The sequence below is a fragment of the Myotis myotis genome, unplaced genomic scaffold (assembly GCF_014108235.1).
Source record: "Myotis myotis isolate mMyoMyo1 unplaced genomic scaffold, mMyoMyo1.p scaffold_m19_p_14, whole genome shotgun sequence".
NCBI lineage: Eukaryota > Metazoa > Chordata > Mammalia > Chiroptera > Vespertilionidae > Myotis > Myotis myotis.
The window spans coordinates 19,636,290-19,657,886 of NW_023416318.1; the positions used below are offsets into that span (position 1 = coordinate 19,636,290).

Genomic DNA, 21,597 nt, shown 5'->3' on the forward strand with positions numbered 1-21,597 from the left:
AAGGGACTTTAGCCTTAATTGTAAGGTTTAAATGCTTCTCAAGGACAATGTATCCATGTATTATTTGTTTCAAGTTAAAAACAAACCAAAACAACCTCTTGAAGACAGAAATGTCCATAAGCTTCCACCCAAAATGCTCCCGGAATGGTAGGCACCCTCTTACTCTGGGCCTCCAGGGCAGCCCCACACTTCTCTCTCAAGAACTCTGAAACCTTTGTGGGATATCAGGCCTGATTAAAACCCTTAATGGCCCCAGAAAAGCACAGAAAAGATAAAGATTCTCCTTCTTTATCTGCATTTAAATTCAAAATAAAAAATACTATGAAAGTAAAAAAATCCTACAAAGTTCTGATTTTTTCCTATGACTGTGGTGATATTTTTGATATTTGAACATTTTTAAATCTCTCAAAAATGCTGGCTTAGCTAAAAGCATGTGCTTAATTTTAATTAACTAGGTATTTTAGCACCTGGCAATACAAGAATGAAAAATGGAACAAGTCATCAGCAATCTTCACAGTCCTTCTCCAAAACAAGGATAAGATAAAAGAATGAAAGGCAAGGACAAGAATTTAATCACTACTTGTCTCATCAAACCAGCTCCTTAACAAGCCATGCACACAGTTAATTGGCTAAACATCCAGGTGCAAAACTAGGTGTGGCCTTTGATCTACAAAGAATGGCTCCATGGTTACTCAGCAACCACCTCTCTCCCAGAGCTCTTGCAAGACAACAGGGACTTGCTGGGTCTCGCCCTTCTGGCAATGATTTGAGGGCTGCTTGCCCACGGGGACTGCAAGTTGATTCTTCCAGAGTCAGGTCCCCAGTGAGGAGATTTCTCCAGCTCTTTGGGGACCTTCAGAATCAAATTCCCTTAGCTTTTCAATAACTGCTCCCTATGTGAAAGGGGAGAGGGACAGGAACTGTTTGTTAAACTGTTGCATTATTCTTGCCCATTTATTAAAATTACAAGCATAAGCTTTGATGAAGAGAAGGATCAGCTTTTACCACCTGTCTCAGCAAGGGAAGTGGGCGGGTCTGTTAAATCTCCTACTAGATGCTCCTGGACCCAGATTATCTGGTTATTTATTACTTACTGTTTTTACTTTACTTCTTCCTGATAGTGGGGGAAAATATTTTTCTCTAAATTCCCTACGTACCATATTGACTTGGGGGTACACTATCCATCAAATGGCTACATCTATGGTTTAATGGATCATACAGTAACTTCCGGAGTGACTTGCTTTCTTCAAGCTCAGAAGGGATCTGGGGAAAGGCATTTCCTTGGTCTATGAGGTCCGAAGTCAGATGTTCCCTCTATGCCCAAAGGATTTGGCACCTTACTTCTAGCCCGGACCCTGGCCAGCCAATCCAGGTCAGACTGGGACCCCAGAGAAGACTGAACGTTACATGGCCCACCTGCTTGCCTGTGCCATTCTTTGGCTGATATGATACTGGTTGCTAGCTAATATAAACCCTTTAGGCAAAGTTTAGTTGTGTGTCGAGTAATAACCCTTTGTCTTCCATGCTGAACTCTGTTTTGAGGAAAAGTAGGAGGGAATTTTTTTTTAAGAGTTCTTATTCCTTTCTGCAAACTGCTTAGAGCATGTGAGCATGAATTGGAGGATGTGAACATGTATTTCATGAGCTAATAAGACAGACTATGCTCACTCTCTTTTCCCTTTCCAGACTCTAGCCCCCTGGGGATTCTCTTCCGGAGGAGGATAAGCGACCCTAGAAAGAACAGCAAACCTCACCTTCCTTCCCAGTCAAGCCAGAACGGGCCCCCAGCTCTGCCTGGGAGCTACAGAAACTTTCTGGCCTCAACTCCCCAGGGAAGGAGGGAGCACTGGGGTTTGTTCAGTTGCACAGTTCCACGTCCATTAGCAGTCATAGTTCTCTTACTCCAGCTATGTTTAGCTTTGTTTGATTGTCTTCCATGGGAACACAACTTTTCCCAGCTCTCCGTTCATAACAATTTATCACCAAGGACTTGAACCCCAGATGATGAGCCAGATGTCATCTGGGTTTGTAAACATCCACCAAGAGAAAAGAGAGGCCCCTTCCATGAAGAAGGGTGACCCCACTCATTTCTGGAAATGTGTTCCTTTTCTACCTCCAGATCCAAAGACATACCCCTCTATCCTTCACAAGCTCATCTGATTTTAAACGCTTTTGCTTAAAATACTGTAAAAATGATGTATGGTATCAGATGGATACTAGAATTCTTTGGGAGAGGGAGTCACTTCATAAGATATATAAATATCTAATCACTATGTTGTACATTTGAAACTAGTATAATGTTTTATGTCAATTATAATTGGAAAACAAATTCTTTGTAAAAACTGGAGGGGGGAAGAAGAAATAAGCTTTGACATAAAACCTTTTCTGATGACTCCGGCCCCTCTGACCTTTGTCTATGCTGAAACTCTCACAGCAGTTGTAGCTTACACCATTCCATTTAGCAGTTTATTTGGCTAGTGACTTGTACTGCTTGTAAACTGCTTCATGGTTACTGGTTTCAGTTTCCTAAGGAGACAGTTCCTAACAGCAGTAATGATGACAATAGCAGCAGCCGCAGCAAACATTTATAAATGGCTAACTCCGTGCAGATATTATTTCCCACACGCCAACTCATTTTATTTCCCCAGTATCCTACTGTGGTATGCACTACTGCATTATCACCTTATTTTTTTATAACTGAAGAAGCTGAGGCACGAAGATGTTAAATAAGTTGCCCAAGGTTGCAAACTAGTAAATAAAGGAGCTAGGACTTAACCCAAGTTGAGAGCCCTTGGGTCTTTAAAAGATGTCTTTTAGATTACCTCCTAAATCCTATTTACTCCGTCCATAGTACCTGCCCTGTGAATTAGATTTATCAACCCTATTTTCAGATGAGAAAACTAAACTGAGGTCACACAGCCAGGGCCCTGTGGAGAGCTGTGATACAAATCTAGATCTGATGCTTCCTTTATCCCCCACTTACATGGAAACCATGATTTGATTAATACCCAACTCAAACATCATATCTCTCTGATGCTCACCTCATGCACAGTGATAGAGACATTTGCAATCAGGGGGAGGAGAGAGGATAAAGATGTGTGAGATGAGCTCCCTACCCTCAAGGAGTTCACAGTCCTGGAGGAAACAGATGGCAGAGAAGAGGTACTTGCACTGACAAGTTGTACCTGCTGTGATGGCAGCTGTGAAAGTTCAGCAGGCACAAAGGGATGAGGTCTGAGAATCCCTAGATTGGCGCGTAGGAAAGTGAACTTAGACTTTTTGTCAAGTTTTTAACTCAAGGTTTTGTGATAAAAAAGATTTTGTGATAGATTCTGTTGACCAGGAAATTCAACTAAGAGCACCCTGAGTATGTGGGTTCATTAGGTTTCTGCTATGAATAATAACATCCTCCAAATACATTATAAAGTGTTGCTAGCTCTAAATGGTTTGGCCCATTGGATAGCGCATTGGCCTGAGGACTAAAGGGTCCCAGGTTCGATTCCGGTCAAGGGCATGTATCTTGGTTGCGGGTACATCCCCAGTAGGGGTGTGTGCAGGAGGCAGCTGATCAATGTTTCTCTCTCATCGATGTTTCTAACTCTCTATCCCTATCCTTCCTCTCTGTAAAAAATCAATAAAATATATTTTAAAAAATAAAAAATAAATAAAGTGTTGCAATTTCCTAGGTTGCCCCTGGTTCTATAAGGAGCAGGAAGAGGTGGTCACAGAATGTTGTCTGGGAATTCTAGAAACTCCTGACACAGTGAAAAATTCAGTGAGTGTGTGTGTGTGTGTGTGTGTGTGTGTGTGCGTGTGTGTGTGTTTTGGGGGGAAACAGAATCCAAGCTTTTACTGGATTCTTTAAGACATAAAGTGTCATACAAAAGTTAAGAACCACTAACATGATACTTTGAAGATATACCTGAACATATAACTATATAAATATATATGCACACACATCCACATGTTTAAATACACATACACACACACACACGTATTTCTGTATGCATAGAAAGTGTCTGGAAGGAAACATACCAAAGTGTCAACAGCAACCGTTCGTTGTTATTTTTTAAGCAGAAGATAAGGGAGACTCATTTTTGCTCCATACTGTTCTGTACCGATTTAACAATTAAATAATTATTAATAATTTTAATGAGTATGTATTACCTTTATAATTAAAATGTAAAAAAAATTTCTTATCTCTGTATTATAGCATTGTAGGTAGACCATGTGGAGAAAACCATAATAGTGAGGAAGTAGCTGTTACAGACTTTACTAGAAACATTGTTAAAATGAATTAATTGGTAAGAGTGATGCTATATTTAGCAAGCTTGGGTCATGGTTGTCCAGGTAGGATCATGATAAACTGCTGCCTACTTGGGAGCTGTGGATGGCCAGGAAGCCCTGTATGACAGCAGAGTCATCTTGCACATGGCACCCAGAGATGGACAGTGAGGCCAAGGCCATCGGGAACAGCATCAGACTTTACTAATAGCATCAGCAACCTCTGCACTGAGACAGGTTTACATGAATGCAGGCTGCAAGTCCCCCAAGGTCACATATGCATACAAAATCATCACTGTAGGAACTGTCATCATCTAAACACAATGAGCAAGGACATAGACATTTTTTACAAGTACGCATTATTCTTTCGGGGGGCCTGGCAGGTAGAACATGGAGCTGGAGGACGGTACCCTGATGTCTCTTTCTGACCATGGCCTAGTGCAAGTCCTCTGCCCTGTCTGTCCAGATGTTTCTCCATTTTCACAAGACAATAAAATAGCTTCTACCAAAGCCTGAAAATCAATCATTCTGAGATCAGTGCCAAATCTTTATCACAGTTCTAAAAATATCCAGAATATGAATCATATGAAGTCCCCAAATTTATTTTTATTTTTAACATAAAAAGAGTATAATAACAGCATTAAAGATTTTAACTACTTTTACCTTTCAGTCTAAATTTCTTTTAAACTAACAGTTTAATCTCTTATTCTAGTTATGCTATCAAATCCTTATTATCCCCCTTTTCATTTCTCCCAGCCTGCATCCTGTGAATCAACAAAACTTTAAACCCAACACCAGTAGCAAACAAAACTAGCTGAGAACAGGTAAAAAAAAAAAAAAAAAAGAAAGAAAAGAAACAAAAGGCCTAATTATAGTCCTTGGTGAGTATATGATATAAATACCCATATTTTGCTACCTGCTCATGTATAGGTTTAGTACTTTATTCTGATAGGACATGTAGTGAACTTGTAACTTATGTCACTTGGTACCATTATCTGACAAGAAGCAGGCATAGGCAGGTTCCTTTGTAACAAAGGCTAGCTCAGTCCAGCATAGAGTTGTGATGCTATAAGAGACAATTATGGCCAATCCCAAACAAGGGAGAATTCACTACACTTAGATAAAAATTGCTATTTCTCAATTTTTGAGGTAAAAACTATATACTTTGCAACTTGAATTAAGCTAATTATGTTGTATTTGGGTTTTCTCTTCTGCTGAATAATTCACCATCTAAAACATTTGAAAACCTTGATTAGAAAGTTGGACAGCTAAGAATCATAAGGTAGCCATTGTCCCACAAAGGCCCATCCTTCCAACATCCTGTTCTTTTAGGAAAACATCCACTCATTTCTGAGCTGATTCTAGAAGGCTTCCTTCTATATCCTTGTCCCTTTATTGGTCTAAATATTTATTGTGCACTTCCCTACCCCCACCCCCACCCCCCAAAAAAATACTTTCTAACATTCTGTTTAACATTTATTTTCATTTAATTTCTATTTATATTCTGTATTCCAAAGTTTCACTCAAGTCTAAAAAAAGAACTTCAGTAACTAATAGCTAATGGCAGGTCTTTAGATTCCAGGTACTAATGTCATCCTTGGCTTTTCATTTAGGGGCTTTTCATCCTTCTTGCATTTAGGGGAGAATAACTTAAACTACATTTTAAAATGCTGTCATTCTTTTTGAATCATCATTGAAATAAGACCAGGGGAAGAGAGAGTTATATAAAGAAAAGGGGAGGATAAAATGGTGGAATTTAAGCCTTCACTGATGAGTTGATAAGAACCAGAGCTCCCAAGGAAAGCCGGCACTGAGGATCAGGCCAATCCTTCGCTTCTTATCAACGTGAAACTACTGAAGTCTGGAGTTTCTGTCTGACTTTATTCTGAAAGCAACTCTTGGCTTTTGCCTGGACTGTTTCTGAACAGACAAGTAGTTAGAGTGCTTATTGCTAAGCAAGGACAATTTCTACAAGGCCTAATTCAGGCTGAGGATTATTTTTACTTTGCCGCATATTTCCTGAACTCAAAATAAAGTGGTTTTAACCTAGGATTACAGAGGTAGGAAACTTGGTGGGGTCTGCTGGGACCCTTATGCCAGTTTTCTCCTTCCCTGGTCCTTTCCCCAGAGAGATGTCCTGGTTTAAGTATGTGTCCCTTGCAAAAATTTACAAAAACTAGCCCCAGAAAATACAAAAACAGATAATATCCAATCAGGCAAGAAGAGGAGTATTTTATTCTCATACTTTCTTAGAGGGAATATAAACTGATATAACCTTTCTGTAAAGAATCTGCCAGCATTTACTAAAGTCTTAAAAACAGTCTGCTCCACTTCCAGGAATTCATTCAGGGAACATCAGCTCTTCTCCCAGTTCTAGCCTTCTTTCTAATTCTCTCTAGATTAGGATGATGAGTCATTTAACTGTTCTTAGTATGTTCTGTATTTTCACAATCTATAATACTAAAAGGGTAACATGCTAATTAGACCGGATGTCCTTCCAGAAGTCCTTCCAAATGACTTTCCAGATGAAGCTGGATGAAGCCAGACGAAGCCAGGGCTGTGAGGGCCAAGCCCCTTACATGAATTTCGTGCATCGGGCCTCTAGTAGACTAATAAACATATACGCCTTCAGTAATCAGAACTAAAGCAATCACTGGTAAGTATAAAACATAGGCAAACACACCCTGTCCAAAGCCACTTGCATTAAAAAATGCTTCGTGTTAACCTCAACAACCAGTTTCTTTTATGATAATGATGGTGAACAACTTGGTGTATGTGAACAGTTTCCCCAACGACCTCGGTGTGGTTGGGGGACATAGTAAAGAAGCCCATGCCCACACTGTGGGGGCTGCTTTCATAGGAGATCTACACAGAGCTCCCCCTGTGGGTCCGTGGACTGGTCCTTTAGGCTTCCACAAACTTTCATCGGAATGTAAGTTAATACTAATGTGGTAGCTACAGTCCTTCCTTCCAAAGACATCTGGAATCTCATTATCTAGTGAAATATTGTTGACTTTCATTTTATAGCAGGAGACATTATCTAATTCTTCTGGATCACATGACGGTAGCCCTGGGAACAGAGAGCAAGTTTTAATAGTTCGTTGGCCAAACCACATTACCCTACTATTTCAAGATGTTTTCTGAAGGGTCCACAGGGGATACATTTAAAACCTTCTGGTTATTGTTTGCTAACTGCTGGGATGGTTTTAATCAGGGAGGAAGCCAGTATTTTCAGCATGGGTGTTGGGAAGAACTCCTAAAAAACGTCTCCAAATTGATTTAGGAGAAAATGCTTAACAGAAGAGGACTTATTCCTGCCCTGGAATAAACTCATTAGAACTGATATATGATGTAACCATAGACCAAGAGACCTACATCTTTTTTTAACACATTATATCCCAAAGGCAACTGAGTTCCTGAAGTTTAACAATATCAGGTTACAAAACCTATTCAACAGGGACCATCGCTTTCATATACTGGTTGACAGCTTCCTCCTCTTAGGATGACCTTGGTGTTTTGTACAACTTCTCTACTAGGATCTAGTTTTTACACTAGTTTTTTTAAAGACATTTTCTTTCTTTTTTTAAAATATGTTTTTATTGATTTTAGAGAGAGAAGGGAGAGGGAGATAAAAGCATCATCACTGAGAGAGGAACATTGATTGGCTGCCTCCTACTGGGGAATGAGCCCACAACCCGGGCATGTGTCCTGGCTGGGAATCAAACCAGTGACCTCTTGGTACATGGGCCAATGCTCAACCACTGAGCCACATCGGCTGGGCTGAAGATATTTTCTTGAAGAGGTTTTAGTTGATGACTCAAGTAAAATTTTCTGAGGTAAAGAACCTCACATTACCTCCAGTGACATTTTCCTCTTCCCACAGTCCTGATTTGAGGGTGAAGGAGTCCCTTTGTGATAAGATCAGTTTATTTCTAGGTTCTAAAAAATCCCATGTTTCTCAGTAGCTCAGATCAAATCAGATCCCCCAAATTTGGGTAGAACTAATTCAAATACCTGAATCAGTTCCAGAAGCATCTCTGTTTTATTGTCAAGGGTCAGCAAATCTCTGGGCCTCAGCTCGAGATACACAGTATTTGGTCAGCCTTGTATTTGTTTGTATAAAATGTTTTCTAATTCTTGTATAATTTATCATGTATGTATTCCTAAAATCTTACTCAGGAACAAACCACCATAATATGGGTTTCTAAAGTTGACCCCAGCCAACCTGAATCCAAGTCTCTGGGGATAGGGTTCTAGACACCTCCTTTTTTTTAAAAAAAATGCTGTTACAAGTGCCTCTACATGCTGAAGTATAAGAGCCTTTGCAGTAGAACAACTGTAAGAGTAAATGGAAAAAATAAGTCCCAGCAAGCAGAGGCAGGCAAATTTGAATTTGAGGATTTAATACTAATGGGTGAATAATATTAAAAAACAAAAACAAAAACAGATCATGAACACCTTTGCTTCAACAAGTCCATTTTCAGCTAGGCTGGCTGCATCAGTGTGCTGATACTTTCTTCTACCTCTGAGAGCTTCTTCAGAACTTGGTTGACCTCGGCCTCATCAAATTCCAAACACAGAAATTCAGATTCCTGGAAAACATAAAAGGGTGTTTTAGCTACAAGAGACTCTCAAGATAGCCAAGGCTCTGAATCTGGTATGACCCAACTCCAAAGGCCTGGGGCCCTTACCCAGCAAGCCTGGCTCAAGCCTCTCTATCCCTAAATGATATTTTACCCAGCACAGCAAATCCAGCACAATGCCCTAAATCAAACTACTTTTCTGAGGTGTTTCATAAGTGGTAAAGAGGTATTCAAATGTCAGATGTTCTCATTATGAGGTGTGTGAGAAACTCTTCTCATCTGTCATCATACTTGATCCCTTAATAATTTTTAAGGTAAGTACTAAATATTGCTATTTTATAGATGACCCTGGAGCACAGAGAGGTTAACCTGCATCACAAAACCAGAAAAAGGCAGAATCAGATTATGAACTCCAAAGTCCATGCTGTCTCCACAGCACCTGGAGTATAAAATAAAAGGAGGATTTGGATTGGCTGTGTTACCCTGAGACTAGGGCTAATTGGATCAAGTGGTTATACTAGAAATTGTGACAAGTGGTGACCAAGTTGCTTGGGAAACATCAATCAGATCATTGAAAGATAACCAGATCTTGAAACAGCTGTAAATATTTCTAGGGCTTTTCTCCTTGTTGCAAGCTGGCTCTCCCCAGATTTCCCTCAAACACATTTCCTTTAATCACTGGTAGGATCAATCAATCAACCCTAGATTAGGTAGACATCAAAGATAAAGGCCTCCGAAGTATGGTGACAGAAATTTCATGAGCACTAAACAAATCCTAGGTTTGCACTGTCTTGAGAGACAAGGGCAAATTATATATCCAAGAGTAACTATGTTCAAGACTCTTAAGAACAATAGTCATGTAATTTTAAAGCAGTATGAATTATTAGAATCATATAATCCAACTGTCTTATTGTTTAGATAATGAAATCGAAGCCCCAGGCATATTAAATGACATGCCTATTGTCTGTCTCTCAGTTGATGGCAGAACCACAGATCAGTGATCTTCTCTACATTTTCCTCTGTAAATACTATGGCATTTCCCAAAGTGGCAGATAAAAGAAGACCACAGCCTCTTCAGAAGGAAGGAGTCATTCTGTCATCAGCTAGAAGAACCTTCAGCAGTTGATTTTGAAAAAGTACCTTTGCTGCTGCTAAGCTGCTGTGCTGAGTTTATACTGATGGCACTGAACAATCCCCCAGGAAAAATGAATGCAGAGGAAAATAAGGGGCCTCTCAGACGAAAGTCTCCCAAAGGAAGGGAAGGTAGCTTTCCCTGACAAAAGGGAACTTTCTCCTCAAACATATATTTGAATAGGAGAGGGGTATAGTCTCATATGTGAGCTTAGAAACTACCAGGTTTTCATTTAGTTGAAAGCAAAAACCAATTTAAAAAAAAAGAAGGAAGCCCTAACGGTTTGGCTCAGTGGATAGAGCGTCGGCCTGTGGACTGAAGGGTCCCGGGTTTGATTCCGGTCAAGGGCATGTACCTTGGTTGTGGGCACATCCCCAGTAGGGGGTGTGCAGGAGGCAGCTGATTGATCTTTCTCTCTCATTGATGTTTCTAACTCTCTATCCCTCTCCCTTCCTCTCTGTAAAAAATCAATAAAATATATTAAAAAATAAAATAAAATAAAGAAGGAAGCCAGCTGTGTTTGAGCTTCAGGAGGAGTAAATTTATAGCAAGTTAAGCTGTTCAGCCTGCTACATTAAGAACAGGCCTCAGATTTGAAAGCCTCTTATTCTTCATTCAGTTTTACTGAGAGATCTTTAGCTTGACTTTAAAACATTTTTTAATATCTGGCTTTTGAACCAATGGTCTAGAAACTAATAACTAGCAGAGTCTAACATACATATACTGGCAGAAAAGATGATGTATTCCCTGTTTCACCTCAGAGAAAGTTCATTACAATGAAAAATCACCTGGTTTTCCATTTATGTGGGAAGAGATGATCAAGGACAATGATCATAGAGACAGGAATATGTAAGCAGAGTTTATTAATAGCCAGGACCTTTTCTGATCAGGGTCATTAATTTGTTGTAGGTTTTAGTACTCACATTCTTTTTTATTAACTCTCTTAAGTATTATTGAAACTCAGCTTATTTATTTTCATATATTTTTATTGATTTCAGAGAGGAAGGGAGAAAAAGAGAGAGAGAGAAACATCAGTGGTGAGAGAGAATCATTGATCAGCTGCCTCCTGCAAACCCCACACTTGGGGATGGAATCCACAACCTGGGCATGTGCCCTGACAGGGAATCGAACCATGACCTCCTGGTTCATAGGTCAATACTCAACCAATGAGCCATACTCAGTTTATTTTTAAAGGAAATCAAATACTGAAGAGAAACAGCAGGCTAGATAAAGAAAAGTCAAAAGAAAAGTCAAAAGTGGCTCGGTGGATGAGTGTCAACCTATGAACCAAGAGGTCACAGTTTGATTCCCTGTCAGGGCACATGTCCGGGTTTCGGGCTCGATCCCCAGTGTAGTGTGTGCAGGAGGCAGCAGATCAATGATTCTCTCTCATCACTGTTGTTTCTATCTCTCTCTCATTCTCCTTTCCTCTCTGAAATCAATAAAAATATTTTTTTAAATAGTAAAATAAATATTTTCTATCCTCTCCCAACCTTCACCTCTCACCCCTTGAAACAATGAACACTAAAGTCTTAGAAAGACATATAACCCTACATGACTCGAAGAAACAGCTAACCTGAAATTGTATTATCAATGCCTAGCTTTATCTAGTTATGCTATCAATATCTTATCAAGAATTCAAGAGCCTTTAACCTGGGGCTTAACATATGGGTCTTTTTTCAAATTTCACATTTGACTGGAGTGCCCTACCAAAAGTACATCAGATGCACTTGAAAAATATCTTTAGAAATGCAGGTAATGTTTATTAAGCCTGAGGCAGAAAGTACAAAGCAATCTGAAACACCTGAATATGGCATTGTATTAAACACAAGGTTTTAAATAATTATTTTAAATTAGAAAAGAAAGCAAAGGCAAAATATTCAAATAGTCTCTCCAAGTGCAAAAACTATAAAATTCTAAGAGGCGATCCTTGAGAGGCCAACCTACCCAAACCAACAACAAAAATCAAGCTAGCTTTAATGACTTCCAGACAAGGACATTTCACAGGTTCCTAAGGAACTCCTTTCCCAGGTAACCACTCTAACATTCTAACAAGGAAACTCTTACTTGAGAAGCCTAAGTCTTTAATGTTTTAGCTGAAACTTATTTCCTATCAGGGTCAAAGAATATAACTGATTATTCATTTATCTATACTAATAAAAGGCCTGTGGCCGTGACTCCATAGCGCAGACCAACCAAAGACTGGTCACCAGGAGGCTGTTTGTGCAGCGAAGCGCCCGCAGGTGGGCAGGGCTGCATGCTAGGCACCGCGCATTCGGGTAGGTGGGGACTTGATTCTGGGTCCCACATCCCACCTAGCGCCGCGGGAGTCGGTCTGGGTCCAGCCAGCACAGCGGGTCTGGGTCTCGCGAGATATCACACACTGGGCCTCTAGTATAATAATAATTAAGCAAGTGTTTTGTTTTCCCCTTCTACACACTAAGTAACCTCTTTGTGTAGGATGTCCATTTAGATGACTTCTTTATCTGGGCCCATAAGCATTCTTTGGTAAAACAATACTACAGTGATAAAATGCTAAAAAAAAATAGAAAATAAAAAAGGACTACAATTTATTAAATAGAATTATTGAGTAGAATTATTCAGAATAAATTCAACATAAAACAAAATAGAAATCTTATAACCTATGCTCTATATCCTTATTATTTTCCATGCAAAATTTTCACAAAGCTTTATTCCCAATTTATTGGCCATATTTAGCATTATAATACAACTTTGGCAATTTCTAACATGCTGTAGTTTCCTTAAAATTCTAAAGTTGGGGGATGGAGGGTGAGAGTGAAAACAGGTGCCTTAGGGTCCTGCTAAACTGATACTGACTCAGGTAGACCAGACTTCATAAAGCTTATTCCTAGTTTTTCTTTTGGTTTTGTTACTGGGAACATGGCTCTCGGTTCTTGGGTTCAACAAAGAAAGAATTCAGAGCCAAGAACTCTAGTGTATGAAGTTTATTTAGCAAGCAAAGCAAAAGCACACTTGAAGAGAAGAAAAGAGTGAGCTGCTCCGAAAGCTGCCTTGGCCTTTTAGAAAGAAAGTCAGAGGCAGAAAAAGTGATCCAGATGGTCTGTGTGACTCAGGGAACAAGTTACAGTGGCAAAAGAAGGGCCCTTGGAGCTTAGGAGAAAGAAAGCAAAGACCCACACCTGAAAGAAGGAGCAGGGGAGTAGAGAGGTTTAGACACAGGTGTTCAAGAGATGAGGGAGAGAAAGAGAGAAAGAGAGAGAAAGGCAGGAATTTTAGGGAGATCTCAGGGGAGGATCTCAATAGGATATTCACCAGCTTATCAGGTATATTCTTTAATATGATGATACATCAAAATGAACATATAGGATCAGGGCCACAGTCTCTACTGATTGATTGGCGCTAGGGTAGGGGTCATTAGTCGTTGCATCCAATCCTGATGTCAGCCATAGGCATTGCTTCATCTGATTTTGCTGCTTTTCTAGGCCTGGAGCTGAGACACAACTGAGAACTAGACGTTATCTCTAGTTTGACCAAAATTCTGTCTCTGTGGTTTACAAACCCAAAGCTTTGTTACTAAGATTATCTGATGCTGATCAGAACCTCATGGTCCTGAGGACTTAATGCTTAAGGGAATGATTGAGCAAGGGAGAAGGAGGCAGGTGAGTCAGCGTGTAAGGCTGGGGCCAATCTGAATGAGCTATCTGTCTCAGTTTCCCCATTCCACTTCCCAAGGAATTTTCCTAGCTTCTTACTATCCTGCCTGTTTTATTTATTGATAGACTCTTGGCTGAGAAAAACTTTAGCATAAGGCCTATCCCCCTGTCTGGGCTGTCACTTCATAAACCTAAATTAACCCTCTGCCACTGCAGCTCTGCCACTCTGTCTTCTGTGTTTAACAACTGGAGAGAGAACAAGAACATGCAGCAAAGGTCAAACAAAACTGGCAATGGCTTCCCAAACATCAATTATATAACAAATAAGATACCCAATAGCTTTGAACATTGCCCACCAGAGACGTTCCAAACATCTTCATAAGTAAACCTGTGCTCACCACTCATATTTCCTGTGGCTTTCTCAGAATTATCATTGATACTGTTCCCTGACTCCTTCAGGAGACCTCAAAACAGCTTCTCTGTGGCAGAGGATCTTCCAAGTTCCTGCCTAAGGAACAATTTGCCCAAAATTAAAATTTTATAGTTCCCTGAAAACTGTGCTGATTATTCTCCACTTGTCCTTTCATATCTATTCTCCACCCTTCTCTGCTTTGTTCTATTCCCCGTGAAGCTGTTCTCTAAGATTGTGTCACCCCCTTGTTTTCTGGCTTATAGTTGGGTTCAGGCAAGAAGAGAGAGAGGTCAGGATATTTACGCCCCAACCCCCAACTCCTTCTCCCGTACCATTTCCAATATTTGCTATGTGGGGGTAGTGTTTCTTCATTTCTCACTTTACTTTCTGGCAACAATCACTACTTCAACAATAGCAGTAACAACTGTGGAAGATGAGATTTCATTGAAACATTTGCATCAAAGATCTTGATACCAAAAACATGGTCTCATCTCTAAGGATAACCTGTTCTTATATACTATATCTAGAACAATGGATAGATTAGCTGTAGTTTAAAACAATACTTCATCTGACTGGTTTGACTCAGTAGTTGAGCATCAACTTATGAATCAGGAGGTCACAGTTCGATTCCAGTCAGAGCTTGATCCCCAGTGTGGGACATGCAGAAGGCAGCTGATCAATTATTCTCATCATTGACATTTCTATCTCTCTCTCCCTCCTTCTTCCTCTCTGAAATCAATAAAAAAAAATTTAATTTAAAACAATATTTCAAAAAATAAAACATGATTTATAATCTTTTTTAAAATCTTTCAACAAAAATTTTTAACAATACATATTATAACCAATGGTCCTTAGTAGGCCATTTTTATCCTAAGGAAATCTTCATTTCAAATATAATAGCTGACAAATCATACATCTATTGTGTAAAGTGCAGGGTAATCCAATTTTTTAACAGGGGAAAAAATGTACTGTAAATCACAAAGCAAATCATCCCACTGATGATTGAGCAAGTAAATTAAAAGGACTCACCCCAAAACTCAATAGGTGTCCATAATGTTCTAAGAACAATTGGGACTAAGAGAATTCACTCTAATAAATGAAAAGGCAATGCCCAGGCCCTAGATGGTTAGACTGCCGTCACTCAAACCTACGGGTCTTGGATTTGATTCACAGTCAAGAGCACTTATCTCGGTTGCAGGCTTGATCCCCGGCCCTGGTGGGGGTGGAGGGGTGTGCGGGAGGCAGCCTATCAATATGTCTCTCTCACATCGATGTTTCTCTCTCCCCCCCCCCTCCACTCTCTCTAAACATCTAGTAACAAGGACTACTGTTCTCAACCTAGACATCTTTAAAACATAAATACTCTGAGGAGAAGTATTACAAAAAGTTATTAACACCTTTCTATTACTTAAATCAGGAGACTTATTTTCTTCCAGGAAGAATGAACCCAAGTAGCCTGCCTTAAAATACATGGTACTACCATAAGAGGTATAAGTGGGGCAAAAATATAAAAGAACTAGGAAAGTACCAAAGGCAAACCCTTTCCCTGACCCCATAACCCATATCAGATGCACAGATCCACAGGCAAAGTATATTAAGTAACTCAGATCCCTGACCCATACTCTCCATGCCTTTCAAATCACCTGATCAAAGAAATTGCCAGACACCAGGGAAACATAGGGAATCTTACAAAGGGAGCATTAGCAAGATAATTTCAATGAAAACCAACGGTTGAATTTACACACACACACAAACATACTCTTCTGCTGCTGTGCTTTCATTTTTATCTGCAGGCTCAGGGCCTGTGAGCCAACAAGGCAATAAGATTAAAGAACACGGTCCACTCAAAGTTGTTTGAATTTCTAAGACAGAAAGTAAGAGTATGCCAAGAACAGGACCCTGAGATTCTTTTGGTTTAGGTCTCTTAGCTGGAAAAAAAGCTAGAGCCATGACTTAGAAGAAAAATATACATGCCTGTACTGCCAATGTGTGGTTAAAAGGAATATGAATTTTGGCCCAAGCAACCCTGACTTGTTTCTGAAGGGGAGAAAATAGTTTGATTTTGCAAGAATGAGTGGTTCTTTTGTGGGATGAATGATGTACTGCTAAACCAAGACCATCACTATTCTTCTCTCCCCCCCGCCCAAGATTTCAAAACAACCTGATATATACTCTGATCCCCATTACAGGCCAGTGGATAATGAAAGGTAGAGGACCATCAATCTTCATTTTAACACTAGGAGAAAAAGAGAGAGAGAGAGAGAGAGAGAGAGAGAGAGAGAGAGAGAGAGAGAGAGAGAGAGAGAGAGAGAGACCCGCAGATTAGTTCCAATTATGCAAAGACCAGAATTCCCAGCTCTTTGATTTAACCTACCGCCTGCTAACTATTCACATCTGCCTCTGAATTTGGACAGTTTCAAACATAATTAGTGTAGTACATGTAACAGAGTAGAATGGCAACAAATTAAAAATGCCTGATTTTATGCTGATTTACATAAACACCAGGAGTTAAGCATTTACAAAGGTATTTAGAAACACCCTACGAAAGAAAAGAAATGGAGCCAAGTTATATAAACACAAAAAGCTCAACAATTGGCTGTTTCCTATGTTTTTCAAAACATTGCGCTCCAATTCATTTTCCAACTTTTTCGATTTTCAGCAGGGTTTAATGTTTAGCTATTAAGCTTTCTGTATTTTGAAAAACTTTGGCTAAAAAAATATTTGGGTAGAAAACTATTTTTAGGTGCTCTGGTTGGATCCACAGGAAATCATACTAGCTTTTGGCTGAGTAGATCTAGTTTCCATGTGAAAATGGACAAAGAACCAGAGGAACAACTGCTAAACAGCTGAAAAGGCAAATCACACTGAAGGAGGGATAAGTTTCACTTAAATCTTAGAGAAACCAAATGACAAAACTCTAGCGCTTTAAAAAAAAAAAGTGTGTTGCTAATTTTCAAACTGGGGCCCCTCCTCATTCCTGATGAGGTATATTCCAGAGGAAACTCATTTGCAAACAACTTTGACAAACAAACTAAAATATATTTGCATGACAGAAATAGAGAAAATGGGGGGAAAAGCAAAACTCATCCAGAGTTCCTTGTTTAGGCAATACCATTGGTCAGGCAGGAACAAAGTATGCAATAGCACCCCCTTTCTAAGGGGTTCTTGATAATCTACAGATTAAGATGGAGGAAACATCTTAGCATATCCAATAAAAAAACAGGAGTGCAGCAATGAATGGTAAACTTCTTGGCAGAGGAGGAAGACAGAAGCAATACTAATCAAACCAATTCTGGGATTGCAGATTTTCTCCAAGAGAGATCACCAACTTGCTCTGTTAACAGCACCATCTCTCAGTTCTCAGCTTTCTTGATGTGGTTTCTTTCAAGTCAATAATGACAGCATAATTAAGCAGAAATAGGTGTAGTGAGAAAGCAACATTTCCCTTGGCCCTTCTCTGGAGGAAACAAATAGGTAAAGAGGGCAATGGTGGAAATGACCAAGGGTAAAACTTTCAAATTCAAAAAACACTAATTTGGGGGAGGGGAGGTGATTTTTAATAATTTTTTTCTGAGGTTATGGGGAAAGCAGCCTAATTTTGTTGTGTTTCCAACAAATTTCAAATATAGTTACATTCTGATGTAATACTAGGGGTTGGGACTTTAATATATGAACTTGCAAAGGACACAATTCAGTCCATACAACCCCCAATGCTTGGAGGATAGTCTGTCAAGCATTTGGTAAGTATTTGCAGATGATGATGATGATGATGATGACGACGATCTCACACATGATTCTAGGCTTGCTGTTCATATCATACAGAAAAGAATTTCTAATAGTCCAAAAACAAGAAAACAGACATATACAAAAACTATCTGAGGATTGCTCAGGTATGCCAGTCCAATTTGGCAGAAGACATATCACTGAACTTGATTTTGAAATGTCATTTAATCTGTGGGGGCTACCAAAATAAAAGCTGCCAGAAAAAGGACTGGAAAATGGTTAAAAAAGAAATCTCTCATAACCCTCACTCTCAGAGCCTCTTATGCACCTTGCTGCCATGCTATGTCCCAATATCCAGCCCTGAAGACTGACTCAGCATCTGGCACACCATTTTGTGATAGAATATGGGAATGAGGGAAGAAGAAAGGATTTGTAGTTATTGCATGAAGTTAGTCACTAGCCTCTCTAGCTCAAATAACTTACAATAAACTTCTGGGGGAGGCAGAAGAGAGTAGATTGCATCTTTACTATATGGGATTGAATTCCAGTATCACTTAAGTTGTTGAGCCTTTGTTCACATTCAATACTCATCCCTCACATTAATCCCGTGCTTCATAGTTAAAGCACTCACATGCATGACCTCACTTGATCCTTAGAACAGCTCTGTGAACTAGAAAGAGTCCAAGTCAGGGATAAGTTCCTTTAAACAACTGTAGAAGTTACAGCCCTTTTCAATTTGACCTAAGGCAGATCTTTTTAGCTATATTTGGCAAGAAGACTGTCAGATAATGCAATGGATTTTTATATACTGCTGATCCAATTTATATAGGAAAAGAGCCCACAAAATCTAGAAACTAGAGATTAAAAGTTCAGGCATTTGCAAAAGATGGAGCAGGTAGTCAGGTCCTAACTGAAGAAGAAATAGACTTTCTTATTTTGGCCACCATTTAGTCAATAGAATTTGGAAGCAGTGGAGGGAATAGAAAAGTTTGAAGGGGATGCAAGGATCATCTCTAGACCCTGGGGGAAAATGACATGCCACAATTTTTAAAAAGTCAGTCTGGAAGACAGGAGAAAAAGAGATTGTGGGAAAAGTGTGACAAATCTGAAGGCATAAGCAAATTCAGAGGGATATAGAAATTACAATAATGGTAGTATTAATAGCAATGATAACTAACAATGGCAAAGGTTTATTGAACACATTAAAGATGCCAAGCATTACTCTAAGTACTTTACATGCATCACTTCATGTTGGTGAGGATAATTGTATCCCACTTTACAGATAACGAAAGTGAAGAAGGATGATCAACTTGTGTAAGGCCACACAGGTGGTAAGTGGCAGAGCCAGTTTTAAACCCAGGCTTGTCTCACTCGAGTTTGAGCCCTTACCCATTTCATAATCCTGATTCACAGTCATATGTAGCATAAACATCATCATAGTCACGGAGTACCCATATGTGAAAGGTATTCTAGGATTCAGTTAACTTTAACAAGACTCAAAGAAAAGCTGAGTGCTGGTAGTATGATTACCCCAAGTCAACCTAAAGTATCCTATATAAACATCTGGATAGGCAATAATTATACCCTGGTTTCATAGAAAGATTTTCAGCTTTAAGTGTAATGAGATGGCATCACAACTAAGTTAGTATGTGCATGTGATCCAGGCAGAGAAGCATATCATAAAGAGACTAATTTCTTATTCTGAGGCAAGATAGACCTTTTATTTATTCCTTCTCTCTTTCTGTGTGTTGGGGGATGGGGGGAGAGAGGGGGAGGATTCAGATATATATAATTTCCCCATCACCAGGAGAGGTGGAGGCAAACTTTCCCTTTGTTGTTCTACAGACTAATGTGTGGAACTCCCTGAACGAGACTCTTCTCCCATTAACCCACATCATAGTCGCAGAACCAAAATACTTTGCTTAAACTGGGGATTCTTTCCATTAATAATCAGAAGGAATTCCTAATTCTACCTTGTTATCTAACCCAAGAACACCAAATTATTCAGCTTGAGAAAAATCACATCAGCATTCATAAGAATTTTTGGGATACAAAAAAGATAAATACATTAAATTGTGAGTTTAAATCTTTACAGCCTACATCTATTCTCTGGCCAAGCCAAGTGTAAACAGGAATAGGTGGAGTAAAGGGAAAGAGAGCTCTTGATAATGCCCAAAACAGCAAAGTTACTTTACTAGCTAGTTACTTTATAGAATGCCAATTTGGGTTTGTCTGATGTTTCCTCATGATTAGATTCTATGTGTGTGCACATGCCTAATCTATTCACTAGTTCCTATTCCCAGTGATTAGTGAACATGGGCTTTGAAATCATACAAACTTAAATTCAAATCTAAATAAAAACTCTACCACTTTTGAGCTGTGAGACTGTCTAGGTTTTAGTTTCCTAATTTGTGAAATAGTGATTTAACTGGTAAGGTTGCTGAGAAGATTTAATGAATGAGATAATGTATATAAAGCAACTTAATGCAGTTTTTTGGGAGTGGGTAAAAATGTATTTTACACCTTCCTGATTTAACCACAGTATCTCATACCAGCAACATTAAAATATTAGTTGGTTAAGCAGCATCTCTATTTACTTCCTCAAAGGGAAAAATAAATATTTCATTCTGCCTATAGTAATCCAATCTGGCTGAAGTCCTTCATTGCCAATCAGAAACTGCCTCCAGGTATCCTGCAGCTGCATGAACTAGCCCAAGAAGAACACAGCCACTGGCTAGCGAAGAATACCAGAGGTGCGACAGTGAGCACGTTCCTTCCTGCAGACCTCTCGCAGAGACACTGGCCAGTGCAGTGGGTGGAAGAGTATGACAAAGGTACCAAACACAAAGAAGACTCCAAACTACAGCCACCAAGAATGTGAACGTGCCCAGGCAACATGGCTTAGTGGTTGAGCAGCAACCTATGAATCAGAACGTCACAGTTCAATTCTTGGTCAGGGCACATGCCTGGGTTATGGGTTCAATCCCCAATGGGAGGCATGCAGGAGGCAGCCAATCAATGATTCTCTGATCATTGATGTTTCTCTCTCTCCCTTCCTCTCTGAAATCAATTTAAAAAAAAATTTTTTTTTTAAGAATGTGAATGTGTTTCAGGGACTGATTATGAGTACTCTAACTAAAAGCAGGGACAGGGTCTCAGGTGCAAGCCATCACTGTCAATCCTAAGAAAGAAGAGAATACCCAAATCAAGCAATTTTCTTATAGTCAAATTGAGAGATAAAATATTCAACAATAACACTGAAAAATCAGGAAGTCCATAGTTAAAATGCCATTCATACTTTATTTCCATAATTTCCTTGCCCATGGCAAGAAAACAAGGGAGTTGGTATGCAGAGCATTTCCAATCTATTGTTTCAATATGATAATATCCTCCTGTTGAAGAAAAAAAACATAGGCCCAAAATGGTGTCACTCCTATAAAAGCCTATGATTTAACACCTGATTTAATTGCAGCTTCAACCTCTTCCAGAAATGTAATCTTAATCAACCAGTATAGAATTCTTGGGTCAAAAAACCAGTAAAGTTCTATATCCCATAAAAATAAGAGGCAATCTTCATAATAAAAGTCCTCCAAAATCTCTATCCCCAAACAAAAGATGTCTGCCAGAAAATAATACTTTCTTTTCTTTTGTCAATAGCTCCCTAGCCCCATCCTTCTTCCCATAAAAATCTTCTATTTTGTACAACCCTTAGAGAGCCCTTCTAGTGGCCTGATGGGATGCTGCAGGATTCATGAATCACTTAATTAAAGTCAATTAACTCTTTAAATTTACTCAGCCGAATTTCATCTTTAAACATTCTCTACATTC

At 39.3% G+C, this 21,597-nt stretch overlaps 1 protein-coding gene across 7 annotated transcripts in view; it reads right to left on the minus strand.

Annotated features, from left to right (window-relative positions):
- Positions 1 to 21,597, minus strand: part of COMMD1 (copper metabolism domain containing 1) — a 151,198-nt gene that overhangs the window by 62,965 nt on the left and 66,636 nt on the right. For 3 of the 7 annotated variants that reach the window (XR_004971821.1, XM_036334406.1, XM_036334413.1), the window contains one exon: positions 8,667 to 8,876. Coding sequence is in view for 6 of the 7 variants with exons in the window: in XM_036334406.1 (XP_036190299.1) it covers positions 8,769 to 8,876 (108 nt within the window). In the remaining variant the exon portion in view is untranslated. Of the gene's footprint in view, positions 1 to 7,336; positions 7,355 to 8,666; positions 8,877 to 13,444; positions 13,490 to 21,597 lie in introns of those variants that run through there. The other 4 variants (XM_036334408.1, XM_036334409.1, XM_036334407.1 and 1 more) reach the window with 3 other exon arrangements.